Raw genomic sequence first — 14,932 nt, forward strand, 5'->3', positions numbered from 1 at the left:
GTCAGCAAGCAAGCAGAAATTGAAAAACTGTGAACAGAAATTACCTTCTAATAGGATTGAGAGGTATCACTTACCTCCCAGTAGTATCTAAGCTGACTTAACCATTCAAAGTCACTCTCATCTTTGACTTTCTTGCTTACTAGAGATGCAAGAACATCCCTAGCATGAACATCAAGCACAACAAGTGCTCCTAGAGTCACTCGATTCTGCTGAGACAGCTTTCCTCTCACCAAGGTGACAATGTCCTCAATCTGTCTATTATTCTGTTCCAGAAAGTCCTCTAGTGCCTGCAAAAATTTTTAAAAGTTACGAAGTTTCATGTCTAGTTTAAGACATGATTATTTTTCTTACATTACTTTCATTTCTCTGTATTAAAAAGATCCTTCTCACTATAATGGTAGTACAACATCCTTCATTCCCTGGTAGTTCAATAGCGTTGGTTTAATGTTTTTTTCCCTGCTTTTACAGAACCGTATGTAAAACACCAATGACACATATCTGGAAACAAAACAGTGTACACTATTTTCTTCCTGGAACACAGGAAATAGTCCTTATCTTTTTACACATTAAGAAAAGAAAAATGCCACATGTGTTTTAAAGATCTACTTATATGTATACAATACACTTTTATGTCCCACAATAGTTAGAAATAATAACATATCTATAATACAAAAAAGTAACAAGCAAATGCATTTTTCTACAATTTTTCACTTTACTAACTTCTGGTTATAGTCTGTGTTCAGTCAGCTTAACCATTTCTTTTACACAGTAATCGATAGTTTCTTTCAGGCTAATAAGTTGCTGATAAACAAGAAAGACCCAATTAAGGAAAGCACTTGTATCATGACAGTACTTAGATGTGAAAAAGTGCCTTACTGAATTCAAACAAAAAAGTGGGAATTAACCTTATTAATACATTCACACCAAAGCATGTTTCTATAGAGGAATGGCTTCTATTTGTCTGGAGAAAAACTTATCTAGGTCTGGTTTAGATTTTTCTCCCTGCCAGCCTGCTGTTCCTCTCCAAACACACTGGCACTCGTAGCTCTCAACAGATTATGATGATTTTGAGATCTCTAATTTCAGCTAGTTATTTTCCAAACATTAAGTTTGGATAATCACCTGCTTAGTATGACTTCTTTTTATTTATGAGAATAAAGCAGTAAACACAGAGTTCAAAAGCAGTTCAATTTCTACAGTGTTGCATTAGAAGTTCTGACCAGCAATAAATCCGAAATATCTCAGTCAAGTCAGGGATAATAACCCACTTGCTTACCACCAAACATGAGATGTCAGTTGAGACACAGACTATGTCCTCAACTCCCATATCAATAACATTCCATGGTGATATCCTTCTGACCATATGACTGTATTTCATTGAGAATGCATATGATCCACAAGACAATGCTCTCAAAATTTGTGAAACATCTTTGTTTTTATACAGCATCTAAGTTAATTATTTGGTTTTAATAAGAAATTTGCACCTTTATTTATTTGTTGGCAACAATTAACTCAAAAATGTGAAACAATTAACCCAAAAATGTTTGAAAGGGAGCATGTGTGTATGCATGTGCATGTATGTGTAAAGACATATTTAATATTAATAAGGGACTGAAATTATATTGGTATCCTGTCCAAACTGAAGTGCTTTAGGCAGAATGCAGTACTTCCAGCCTTTCACATAGTCACTGATTGTCTGTTATGTTTCTCATGCTTTAGTATATAACACAGGAACGGAAAAGAGAAAGAATACTGAAGGCTGTAAGACTGAGAGTTCTTCTCCCTGCCGCAGATTTGTGACAGGCTGCCAGAAGATGCAAATGCCTCTCCACCTCTTCACTACATACAAGCCCCTTTCCACAGCAGAACGAAGATTCTTGGGCTGAAGTCAGATGAGCAGAATTCCCACTGCAACAGAATTTGAGTGAAAGCTACAGGAATATCAGGTTTTCCTGCGTGCCCATGTACAGAAAAAGGTTGATACAGACGAGCACAAGAGCTTTTGTCTAGGCTCAACAGTCTGTAACAAACATTCCCAAAAGTAAATTAATTTAACCCTTGCTTAACTTCCTCTTTTATTCACTAACAACATTAACCACAGACTCATTAAGGTGAGGTTGGCTTTCACTTTTTTTAAAAAATCTAAAATCTCTAAGATTAGAATTCCCATCTCTTCTTCCTGAAAGTCTTTCACCAATTGAGGATAAATGGTGCAGAGTATGTAAATGCCTTATTTCTTTCCCCAGGAAACTGAGGATCTCCTTTATTGCTGGGAAAATAAAGTATTTTCAAATCTTTTTCAAATCTTCAGATCTGTTGCAAGATTCACTGGTTGTATTAGCAGATAATTTCCTCTTCCCCTTTATTTCCCTCTTCCAAGACAGTATCATGGAATATCACAAAGTTATAACTTTATGTATAGTTGTGAAAAACTCAATGTTTCTTTCTGTCCAGACACCAGAGAATGAAAGTCTAGTTGCCTTGTCTGATGGTGGCAATTCTGACACACTTCCTAATACATTAAGCATTTGTGATAAACAGAGGAAAGGTTCTTCAAAACAAACTTCCTGAATCTTCATTCAATGCCTTAAGTACCTTTATTCCCACTAGCATTAGCTAATAGATTATAAATTCTGTACCAGTGAGGCATATATATTCATTATTTGACACGGGTGAGGATGCTATGTATCTTCTAATGCTATTCCTAGCCCATTTATGTAAAAAGCACTAAACACTAATGAAGGTAAGTTAGACTTCTGAACTAGAGATGAACAGACAAGCTATGCTAGTCCATACCACTTGAATACACCACTAGACTGCTTTCACAGAAACATGCAGTCTACATGTTGAGCTAAATAGGATACACTCTGACATAGTGCAGAAACATTGGTGCCTATATCCAAAAGGAAATATTAACTCCACAGTCCTCAAGGACCACATTTCAAGTAGATCTTTAAAGAAGATACTAAAAAGATTAACTATTACATTGAACGCCTATTAATCCAAAAAGGTTATTACCAAAGGTCTGATTTGGTACTGCGTTATCTCAATTTGATTTAAATTTAAATTCAAAATATTCTTACCGTTTGGCCATTTCTAATAGACATCTGTACTTGCATTGTCCAGAAAGTTTGGGATACACAAAGAACTGTTTGTCCAGGCCACTCTCTTACCCAATTAACACGTGGAGTTTTTGGATAAGCTTCAAGTGCATCCCCAATTACCTAGACAGGAAAAAGCACACTATGACTACCTGTGAAAACAGGTAATATTCAGGTTTAGAATTCATTTAATTTAGGTTGTATTACTGAGAATAACAAATAAATCATGGCCTAGATTCAGCCTCACATTCACTTCTAGTACTGACATCTTGCAAGCAAATCTCTCAACAAAGCTCAAAAAAACCCTGTCATATGAACCAAGTCATCACAGAAAACTTCTGAGAACTGATTTCACAACACATTCTAAAATTATTCTTGCCATCAGATACTTAAAATTTTCTAGCTCCATCCTCAATGAAACTAGAAAACAAGTACAAATACCATTTAATTAAAAGTAATATCCCGAACTGAAAGTTCTTTTAATTATTCATTCCAGTAAAAATCCAGAGCTTTTAATTTTGCAGATCATATTATTTAAACTTATATCTAACTTCAAGTGTATTTTCTAATCATAGAATGATTAGCCTGGTTCTAATGCCACTCAAGGACAATCCAAATGAAATAAAAAGTTGCACTGGAAACAAACTTCTAGTCTATACCAACAGGTTATTTTCCTGCCATTAACAAAAAAACAAGCAAGAATAAAGTCTTATTATCAACAAACTCCTCAATAAATTTAGATGGCTCCTCAGACAAGCAGTGTAAACTACCTGAGTGAAGATCTGCCATTTGTTTAGCAGTTCCAAAACTCTTTGTTTTTAACAATCTATACACACAATAGCATCAATAAAAAAATACAGATATGAGGGGAGAATGTGTCTGCATTGACCTTAAAATTATGCAAATTTTATCTGGTTTAGATCATTATAAAAGTTCTATAGTCGAGGCTAAACGCAGACAAATGGTGATTAACCATTTCTTATTCATGCATCTCAGTTTGTCCATGTCTGATATGCACCAAATAGATCAGGTTATTTACTTTCTTCTGCACTGATATGCCATTACATTTATTAAAATGTTGTACTGTAAGACAGTGTCAGGGAAAGTGTGTGCACATTTAATTACCGCAACTGACGTTGAAAAGGATCACAAAAAAGAAGACAGAGATGGTTAAACATATGGCACAATGATGATACACTGCAAAGGCTAGAACAATACAATCTGAAGAGCTAAGGGCCTTGATAGTCATAATTAAGCGGAACATTTAAAAAAAAACAAAACAAAACAAAAAAAAAAACCACAACAAAACAAAACATGGGCAATCTTTCAGTTTAATCTAGTTCCTTAATACCGTATCAAGTGTAGAACAATCTCTGGTGAAAGAACCCTTGGCACAAATGTTTTTAAGTCTACTATTTAATTTTAAAGAATTACAGAGAATTTTACAAACAGAAATTGACACCAGAACTAAAAAAAGAAAGTATAACCTTTAAAGACTGAATTCATTGCTTTAACGTTCATGCTAGGTGGTAGTGATTCCAGTATACGTTACTGTTTACCGAAGAAATCAATGCTGAATGCCATTAGCCTAGAAAATAAGAGGTTAGGACTTGTTACCTTGTGGACAGACTTCAGCATAGCTGCCTCCAGTTGAACCAGCCATTTTTCAACTTGACCTTTAGCTTCTGATGTCGAGATTGTCTCTATGAGTTCCACCGTCTCTCCTTCGCTACTTTTAATGTGTGTAATATCCAATACATCAGTAAATTCCACTCTTGCAATTCCTTCAAAACACTTTTTCAAGTGAGGTTGTACTCTAGAAAACAAAACTGGTATTGAACAGCTTCTGACAATTTTTTCTTGCCAATACTACCAAAGAAGATCTAATTAAAAAAAAAAAATAAAATCATGTCCGAACAATTTACTTAGAATGTAATTTTAGATTTGTTAAAAAAAAAGTTTATCCTCAATAATTCTTGGGTACTACTCCCCGCAAGATACCTACCACAGTATTTTTTGAAGATCAGTTTAAAGATGTAAAATATTACTTATAGCCTCTGTAACATGTAAACTAGTAAGGATAAACAAGTATTCTTTCTTTAACTGCTAATCTACCTACAGTACATAAAAGAAGGTTTACTAGTTTAGAAAGCAGAACTGAATTTAATTATCCATATTAAAAACTACTCTGCATTCACCTATCATGAAATCTATCCAAGTAAATACTTAATACCATAACCATCAGTGAGAAAAAAAGAGTTCAGAGAAACAATATGACAAGACTATCTGCATGCACCATGAGTCACAAATACATCTATTAAATATTACCATACCGAGTAGGATCTTTGGTCTCTGAAAGAATCTCAAGGAGTTCATCATTAGATAAAAAAAAGAATCTGGGGAAAAAGAGGCGCTTCTTCTCTAGGTATTCATTGAGTCCCTTGAGAATTAGCTCCAGAAATTCATTGCATTTCCTCAGTTTTTCCAACATCTTGTCTATTATTACTACTGTCAGCACATGTTTGTCCTGGAAAAGAAATTATTCCAGATAAAAATGTTAATGCTGTCTCAAGTAAATCACCACACAGCACTGCAGGAAGCCTTAAGCAAAATGAATCTTTAGTTAAAATTCTGCTTTACTCAAACCATTGTCAGGGTTACAATTTACTAACCATCTTCATTGCCAGGGTTCTCTGGAAAAGTAGTTAGGCAGTTGGCAATAAAGTAAATTTTTCAAAACATGAACTATTATTTTTGAAAAACATTTTCAGAACAGGATCAATTCATCAAACAGCACAACTCCCATTATTCTCTTGGACCAACATTAATTTACACTGACTTCAATTGGATTATGTAATTAAGCAACGTGAACAATTAAAACAGACTTTATGACAACAATCCACTCACACATTTTAAGTGGTAATCATCTATCAATGTTCAAGGCAAAAAAATGATCTTTCCTTCCATATAAAATATATAAATAGATACACAAGGTTATCAATATTGAGATAGCAAAGTCATATGTAGGCAACACTGATACTTCAGTACTAACATTAACTAGTAATGTGATCTGAAAAAAGGTACTCTCTGATCCTAATATGTTTACTAGCTAAATACATGTTTAAAGATTTTGGTAGCAAAACGTGAAAGTTATATTTGCTTTAAGAATATAAAAAAATGTGGTTTTGTTTCTTTTTTCAATAGCACCTGAATAACACCTGTCGAGATACACTACTGGATAAACACTGGGTTTCCTATATTTATATACTGTGTAGATGACAAAATATATAAAGATGCATAGTGCTTTCCAAGTTCTTTCTAGTGCTTTCCAAATTAACCTCTCAATGTAAATGAACGTAAATGCTTAGGAAAACTACCGTATAAGATGAAAGCTATCTCAATTAATACAAATACAAAAAAGATCTTTCAAAAGACCTAAAGGTTGCCAAGCCAAGAAGCTTTAAAGAATTATATTTGTCCAAACATCAGGTTCTCGCATTTAATATGCCTTATGACCAATTTACAGCCTAATCATCATTACATTTTTTAATCTTGCTCACCAAGTATGGGGTTTTGGGAGCAAAATGAGACACTCATTGAAAAGTAGGAAATCATGCAGATTTATGACCAAGGAAGTCAAACCAAGCAAATGCTTCTACTCAGTTCCAGTATGGGCTTGGGGTTACCTGTCACTGAATTTATTCTAGTTCAGTCCTAGTTCAGGCCTGTGCCAGTACATTAACTGACCTGTTAACTGTGAACTGATTCAAACCCACTCATGCTGCAATAAGTAATGTTCTAGAATGACGAAGTCCTGGCAAAGATATGGAGAGTGATAAATCCTAATCCCCTGCTCCACTTCCCAAAGTCTGCGAATACAGCTTCTGCCATAGTTTCTCCTTTACCACCTAAATCAGACTGCATTTCCCAGGAAATCTGAATGGGGCCAGAATGACCAGAGGTGAGCTGGAAATAGAGCTAACTAGAAATGTTATTCAACCCTTAGGTCCCCCTCTGCTCTGCCCAGTGAGCCTGCACCTGTAAACACACAGCATTGAACATGTATCCAGGATTAAAATTAAAAAAAGACACAGGTGTAGCCAACCATAAGAAACACCAAAGAGATCGATAGGAAGAATTTCAGACAAGTCAATCTACTGAGGGTTTGTAAGAATTGCTGACAGTAACAACAAAGAATACTCCAACAATGGACAGCAGAAATCAAAGATATACCCAGACTGTTTCCACCAGGAAGAGTTTTGTCAGAGCTCATTACAAATACAGAATGTCCCACTCAGAAAAGTCCTTATAGGGACTGCAGAATAGCACAGTCTCACAGAGCAGAAGCATGGGTGACTCCTCTTGCAAGGTGAGAAGAGACAGGCTAGAGTGCAAAAGCCCAGAGGGTGTAAAAGGTACCTCCAAGATATAAACCCCTCACAGACTGACAATGCAGGTTTGACCCAGTAACCTGACTGCTGTTTAGCTTCATTTTGGAGAATTCAACAATAAATTCCAAGTTCAGTTTCAGTTCAAAAACTTGTAATGTTTTCAAATTATTTGCAATGTGCATTCGGACTTGGTTCAATTCCCTCCTGATGTTACACACATACTTCAGATCTACTGAAAAAACGCAGAATTGTATATTTATCTAATTGATCTTCATGGGGGTGCACTTCCCTAATACCATAATCATAGTGTTCCTTGTACATGAAATACGTTTACCTTCTGTTACTCGCCTCTTGCATCATACCAAACCAGAACAAACTGAAAAACTACATATACTTTTCATCTATACGTAGACAATTAAGCTGTCAGCATACAAACATAGTTCGTAGTTTAATAAAACAGCTTTTAATGCACAAACAACCATATAACTATGCATTGTCAACAGAAAAAGGTTTTGTTCCCTTTCTTAGCATGTTTATTATCAGAAAATAGAATAAGTGCAATTGGTAAGGCAAATCAAAGCTGTGTTGCCAGTTTTATCAATGCGATTATTCCTGCTTGTTTTTTCTTTCATATGAGAAAAAGTCCAGGGAAAAAAATATTTATGCTTCAACATAGATTTCCTACTTACAGTTCTGCTAAGGCTTGAAGAAAAAAGGGAATGACATCATTCTCAGTCATCCAAAACATCAGTGTTACTTATTTTGTCAGTGACACTGTCAGTGTCAACTAGGGGAAAAACTGTATCCAGAAAATAGTATAAACGAAGTGTATAAAAATAGTTTGAATACCCTATTAAAAAGACCAGCACTAACTCTGGTTTCTAAATATAATTTGTTACATAACACAGATTGCAGCCTGGGATTTTTTTTTCTTGTTTTTTTTTTTTTTTGCTTTCTTCACCACAAAGACAGAAAATCTTCCATATCCTAGATTATTTTTTTTTTTAATTTATGGGAAGTGGATATTAAACCACTAAGTAATTTAACTCTAATGTGTATTGCTTAAATTAGATATTGTAAATGGAGAAATAATATATAATTATTCAAATTTGTGATTAAAAGCTATGTATATAAAGGAATTTTATAATATAATGGCATACAAATGCAACAAAGTATACAGACATGGGAAGAGCATTTTTTTAAGCCATGAAACTCAAACATTGCATTTGCAGAAACAGAGTGCCATCTTCTGGAAAATAATGCCTACTTGTTTAGCCAAAACCAACTTTTGCCTACTTGTTTAGCCAAAACCAACTTTAGATTGTTAACTTCTATTCTGGTATTTACACTCTCCTGTACAAACAAAAGATGATTCTTTTTTCTGCCAGTGATAACACACATCACATTCAAAAAATACTTTGTATCTGATCAGCACTGAATATCTGAATGGCAAGATTTTATCAGGATAGATCATTCAGCACACAATGTTCAGAAACATAATAACAAAATTCTGAAATTCTTGCCCTTTTTTGGTTTTATACATTTTTTTCCTCAAAATGAATACTATTGATTTCACAGCTTTATGGGATACATTCCTGATTTTCTTCTAATTCAGAAGAAAAGCAGAGAAAGAAGGGGGAAGGAAAGGGGGGAGAAAGGAAGGGAAAGAAAGGGAAGGAGAAAGAATAAAAAGAGAATAAAAAAATTAAAAATAACTTTATTTTTAAGTGATCAAGCTGAATTGCCAGGAAATGAAGCAAATGGTTCTTTTTGTATGCTACACATTTTGTGTGTTTCTACACTAAGACCATATCTGCAACCTGAAAAGAGCTCAGACAACAAGCTTTTAGTGAAGATTTTAGCATTTGTCCTAATGACATAATGGATCTCTGAAATTTCTGCAAAGGCATGAGACAGATGAAAATAAAGCTTCTAACTTTTTTCTTCAAAGGACAGTCTTATGTCCTTACCATGGAAAACAGTGGACATCATAAATCTTCACAAGTCTGTTGAACAGTTTTGTAAGCTCAGTTAAAAAAAATTACTTACAAAGCAACATCCTATGGGAGATATCCTTGATATTAGGGAACTTTTTCAGAATGAATGCAGTTTTCTCTAATCATTATGAGAATCATTAGAATTACAAAATGCAATTACCAGAATTACTAGGTAATTGGTTAGTCCCTGAGGAACAGAATTTCTAGAGCATGCATTCAGACCATTGATCATGGCACTGCTGAAGAATCAGCTGTGCCAGTTTCAGATGTTACCTCTTCCCTTACTAGTACCACCTCTTTGATAAAGCTCTTACCCTCTCAGCAAAGTCAGAAGAAGAGATTGTAGGAGTGTTCTTCATCCAGTTAGGTTGGCAAATATAGTCAATCTAACCTGATCCAAGACTGACAACATCTAACTACTGAAGCAAAGAGCATTCATATAATCTCATCAATTGATCCTAATAACAGTGCTAACTTCCAGAAAGCGTCAAATAAGAAGCAGATTGGCAAGACAGTAACATTTTGAACTGCCAGACATGTGCAGTGATGGTGTCTGACAACTGCCTTATGTACTGATTTATAGTAGATCAGAATAGTACTTTTGAAGCAAGTTAAATATCTAAACGATGTAAAGTTAGAGACATCTCTATCATTTGATATGCAAATAAACAGCATTTTTCAAAAGGAACAATCAGTGTAAAATTTAATTGATTCATGTCAATTGACCTACAGCGCGAGGATCATCATGTTACATTCTTTTGTACGCTGCTTAATTTTAATCACCAGAATGGCACACAGCCTATGAGAAGAGATTGTGAGAGCTGGACTTGTTCAGCTTGGTGAAGCAGAAATTAAGGTAGAATTTAACTGTAGCCAGCAACTACATGAAGGGCAACTGAAAAAAAAAGAAACCACCAAAAAACCACCCCAAAAAACAGAGCCAACTTCTCAACAGGGACAGTTGGGCAAAAGGCCAACAGGTACCAATCTCTGCTTGAGAGGTTCAGCTTGAACGTCAGGAAAAAAATATTCACTAGAAAGGTACTGCAGCACTGAAGTCTCTGGAGGTAATCTGCAAGAAATCTCTGTCCTTGGAGGTTTTTGAAATTTGGCTAAACAAAGCTGTGGCTGACCTGATGTAGTGTTGGCCAAAGTTCTGCTTTTAGAAAGAAGTTAGCCTAACTGAACTCCAGTGGCCCCTCCCAATCAATGCTTCTATGTGAAACAGTTCTGCTAAATAATTTTTAAAAGAATCTAAGAAGTGTGGTAAGATGAAAAAGAAAACAGATTACTGTGTTATCAGAGTAATTATTTTTTGGGCACATACAGCAAATTCATTCTATATTCTTAGGACAGTGGTACTTACCTGAAAAACTGACTTCATTAAGTCTTTCCATGTCTTAACCACAGTACTGAATTGTCTGCTTTCCTCTGGCATCTGAGCCATGATGTCAGGAGAACTGAAAATTGGCTCCAAATAAAGCCAAGTAGCCTGAACCTTCAGCCATTCATCCAGGATCTCCTGTACCAACAACAGCTTTCCTTCCCATTCCCTATTAAATAGCATTAGTTCAAATACATTAATTGATGCTTCTGGTAAAACATTTCCAGCAGACTGGATTGCTTTTTGGCAATTTGCATATTCAGCAGCAAGTGCAACAGGTATAAGTTTTAAGATTTCAGTAGCATATCATATTCAACTAGCCTAATTTCCTGCATAACAAAGTCCACATTAATTTCTGCAACTGGATCATCTGTAAGGTTGATTGTAGGATTTCATGAACTAGGTTAATCCAATAAATAGTCTAACAGTATCAGTGAATAAATGTAGAACACACTTTAGCATGTAATAATATCTGTGGAAAAATTCACTTCAGTTGAACATGTAATCTGGTTTCTGGCAATACAACAAAGCCCAGACTACTATTTCTAACTGTTTGCTAGGACAGACAGGCTGAGATGGCAAAAGACATGAAAGTAACCTAAACTACTAAACCAAAAATATGTAGACATTGTCCTAAAAAGACATGTGGTCTTAACCAAAACATTTAAAGTAGTAGAGTAAATAAGCCCAATTGTTAAGTCACATTATATTTCTGACTTCAAATTCCAAATGTGGATGTTGAACCCTTTTGTCTGACAGATTAAAGACTCCTTCAATAGTACAGCACACCACTGTGGGTACACAATATTATAATTCAATAGTTATTCAGTCTTTCCTTTGGATAGGCAAAAGTCCAAGATCCTTTAGTCTATAATTTTTTCTAAGTCTCCTCAATTTTTCTGTATCATTTTAAAATGTTTAACACCACCATTTGACACTTCTTACTATCTCACCAATATCAGACAGGTGTGATATTATCAGTTCTCTAATTTCATTGGTATTTCTAATTCACTGACATAAGCAATTTGCAAAAATGTATGAAAATAAAATGCTATTTATAATCCTGTAACGAGTACATATATTCTTCTTTCCTGTATAGAAACAGTGAGAATCATTTTTTACAACTCTCATACCACTGGACAGTACAGATAGAATTACTATAAAAAGTGCATGCTGTTAAAATATATATTCTATAAATGAACCATGGCAATAATCTTTTCAATGGGACACTCATATATGGGCTGCACCAAGTTCAATAAAGTGATATATGTGAAAACATACTTAACTTATTCCTTCATTCATTTACCTGCCACAGATTCTAAACAACAGACAGCTTTGCTTGCATACACCTCCTTGTCCTGTTTGAGGTAAAACAGGACCAATTTTGTTCAGTAACTTTGCTTCTTAGCTGGGCCTCTTCTAACTACTGAAATTAACTGCATATTGTGCAGACACTCTTCGCTCTCAGAGTGATAAGACCTATGTTTACAGTTGATGCCAAGGGATGGGATGCAGAGAGGCTCTAGCTTATACTTTCTGCTCTAACACCCAAGGCCAGCTAACTTGTTACGTGCCCCATTGGAGGGGCGGAAGCAGAAGAGCACAGAGAGTTGCCCCCTGCGGGGAGGAACGGACAGGACAGGAGACTCAAAACTGACAAACAGGGTAGTCCGCCCCATCTGCCTCATGCTCAGTACGAAAGCTGAGGGACCAAAGCGTCAGCCTTCTTTCTTCAATGGCCGGTGTCCAAAGAGGACTCTCTCTGTTTGTCTGCCTTTGATCCTGAATCCAGATCCAGAATCCAGTTCCCATCGGTGACTGAGTCCAGTCTAGGACTTCCCAGTGCCAGATGGTGACGTGAGTGTTATCCTCGGAGCTTGATACAATTTAGTATGTATTTCATTATTTCCTTTTTATTTTATTATTAATATTTCATTAAAATAGTTTCGTTCATTCTAAACTCATAAGTCTCTCTCTCTCTCTCCTCTGCTTGTCTATGAAAAGAGGTAGGGGGATAGTATCTGTCGGTCACCCAGTGGTCGGTTCAGCCCAAACCATGACACTTCTCTTCTGACCAAAGTGCCTCTTTCATCTTTTAGGTATTGGTACCTCATTTCTGGTGATTTTACTTCTACCAAGAGTAGAGAAAAACACAGCTTTCCAAGAGGCAGGTCAGTTAATTCACTTACACCAAAAATACACAAAAATGAAGATGAAGAATTTGTAATTATCTCTGGCAGCAATGAGAAAAAGCCACCATTGTGTAATCACCTAGATCTCAAAGACTGAAGTAATGGTAATACCTTGTATTATTACAAATGCTGTCAGTCACCAAAAATTTCTGATGAAATTACTATGGTGTGCTTACTCTTTCTAAATAGGCAAAACCTACTATTTTACATTAATATGGAAGGAACTCTTATACTATAGTACAGTAGTAATTAGAGAATTAAAACTTATCAGAATGTATATATATGTATATGTAAGTATGTATTCATATTTATTGAATATGTGCTAAAATCTGAAATACCATTTTTGCAGGTTAATGGGAGTTTGGAGGTACTTACATAGATAGATAAATATAGCCAAACTGTGGATGAAAGTTTTTTAGTTTTCCACGATATGGCTATGTTTGGGGGATTTAAGAAGCAAGTAAAGTATTTATTGAGGAATGAGACAAAACTAAGTTTTGGAATTTAATTTTCTCCACTAGTAAAAAAAAAAAAATCTTTCATCACCACCCTGAAATTAGTCTTGTTTTCATTTTCTTCATCTCCCTTACATAAACCTTAATATTTTTAAATGTTGAAGAGCTAAAAGATTCAGTAGCTTTGTAATTTAGGTAGAAAGTTTAGACTACATTCTCTTAGCCTACAACCTTTCCATCTACACCTCAGATAGGTTTTATCTGGTAAACAAAGGTAACGCTATGACGCATATTGTACTTTAAGTACCAGCGAGCATTAAAAAGGTTTAACTTCTTCAATACATTAGCACTTTAAATATTGTTAATTAAAAGTAAAAATCAGCTTTAGGGGATTAAATAGCATGTAGCTGACATGAAACAAAAGCTTTAGACCTTTAAAATGAGATTAATTCACTGCTCAGGAGGATAAACAAAAGCATTTGAAGTCCCTATGCTTTAGATTAAGCAGAAAAGATTTTTCATTTGCTAACATTACTTAGTGACTTTCTATTAGGAAAAAAAATTACCTTACTCTCTTTTCATAATGCTTAATGAATGGAGATCCTCTCATAGTCTGAGTCTTGACAATGTGGTCATCCAATAACATCTGAATATCGTCTACAGATGACAAAATATGGGTTCCTGTTTCTCTATAGGCAAGAAGAGTGAACTCCATTTGATCCCATTCAGAAATCATTTTTGTTAAAGCTTTCTCAAGTGAATGTTCTTTGCTGGCTGTTTCACCAATGGCCTCAAACTTTTCTAGGAATGGTTCAAGATGCAAGTTAATATATGACAAGACATTTGAATCTTCAGAAGGAAACAGCGGTAAACCAGAAATTTTTGACATCTCTTCCCAGTGCCTTTCTTGCAAACCAGGATTGCAAATCACCTGGATTAGAGGAATGTGGCATTTGAATTCCTCTACTTTTGATTTGACCTGTCTTGTTATTGCTAATGCATTTGGAGAATTGTGGAATGCTTTTTCTAGTTTATACAGTCCATGCCAGTAGTTTCCTACATCTACCTCTACTTTGTCTGGATTCACTTCTGTAAATGATCCCTCTGTCCAGTCTTTATGTTTTCTATTGAATTCAACAGCCATATCATAGAGATGAAGATATGGAGTAAGAGTATTCCGGATGGTTTTATGCTGAGGGTACTGAGACACTGGCCATCCAAAGGACTCTTCTTCTGAATTAAACTGCTCAATCTGTGGAGACATAAGCGAGGTCTGAAATACAAAGCTGTCCATGATACCAGGTCCTTGCCATGGGATTAGGGAGGTTTTTCTCGTGCCCTCAACAAGCTCCAAATTAAGTTTTGAGTTACCGAACCCGCCTATTATATAACTGCTGCCACTGACGGCAGTT

General features: G+C 35.3%; 1 protein-coding gene across 1 annotated transcript in view; it reads right to left on the reverse strand.

Moving 5' to 3' along the window:
* DNAH7 (dynein, axonemal, heavy chain 7) overlaps positions 1–14,932 on the reverse strand; it is a 112,670-nt gene that overhangs the window by 72,025 nt on the left and 25,713 nt on the right. The window contains exons 17-22 of the mRNA XM_009890225.1: positions 14,087–14,772; positions 10,856–11,042; positions 5,435–5,628; positions 4,719–4,917; positions 3,084–3,224; positions 75–287 (exon numbers count right to left, since the gene is read on the reverse strand). Of these exons, the coding sequence (XP_009888527.1) occupies positions 75–287; positions 3,084–3,224; positions 4,719–4,917; positions 5,435–5,628; positions 10,856–11,042; positions 14,087–14,772 (1,620 nt within the window). The remainder of the gene's footprint in view (positions 1–74; positions 288–3,083; positions 3,225–4,718; positions 4,918–5,434; positions 5,629–10,855; positions 11,043–14,086; positions 14,773–14,932) is intronic.

The sequence above is a fragment of the Charadrius vociferus genome, unplaced genomic scaffold (genome assembly GCF_000708025.1).
Source record: "Charadrius vociferus isolate BGI_N301 unplaced genomic scaffold, ASM70802v2 scaffold147, whole genome shotgun sequence".
Classification (NCBI taxonomy): domain Eukaryota; kingdom Metazoa; phylum Chordata; class Aves; order Charadriiformes; family Charadriidae; genus Charadrius; species Charadrius vociferus.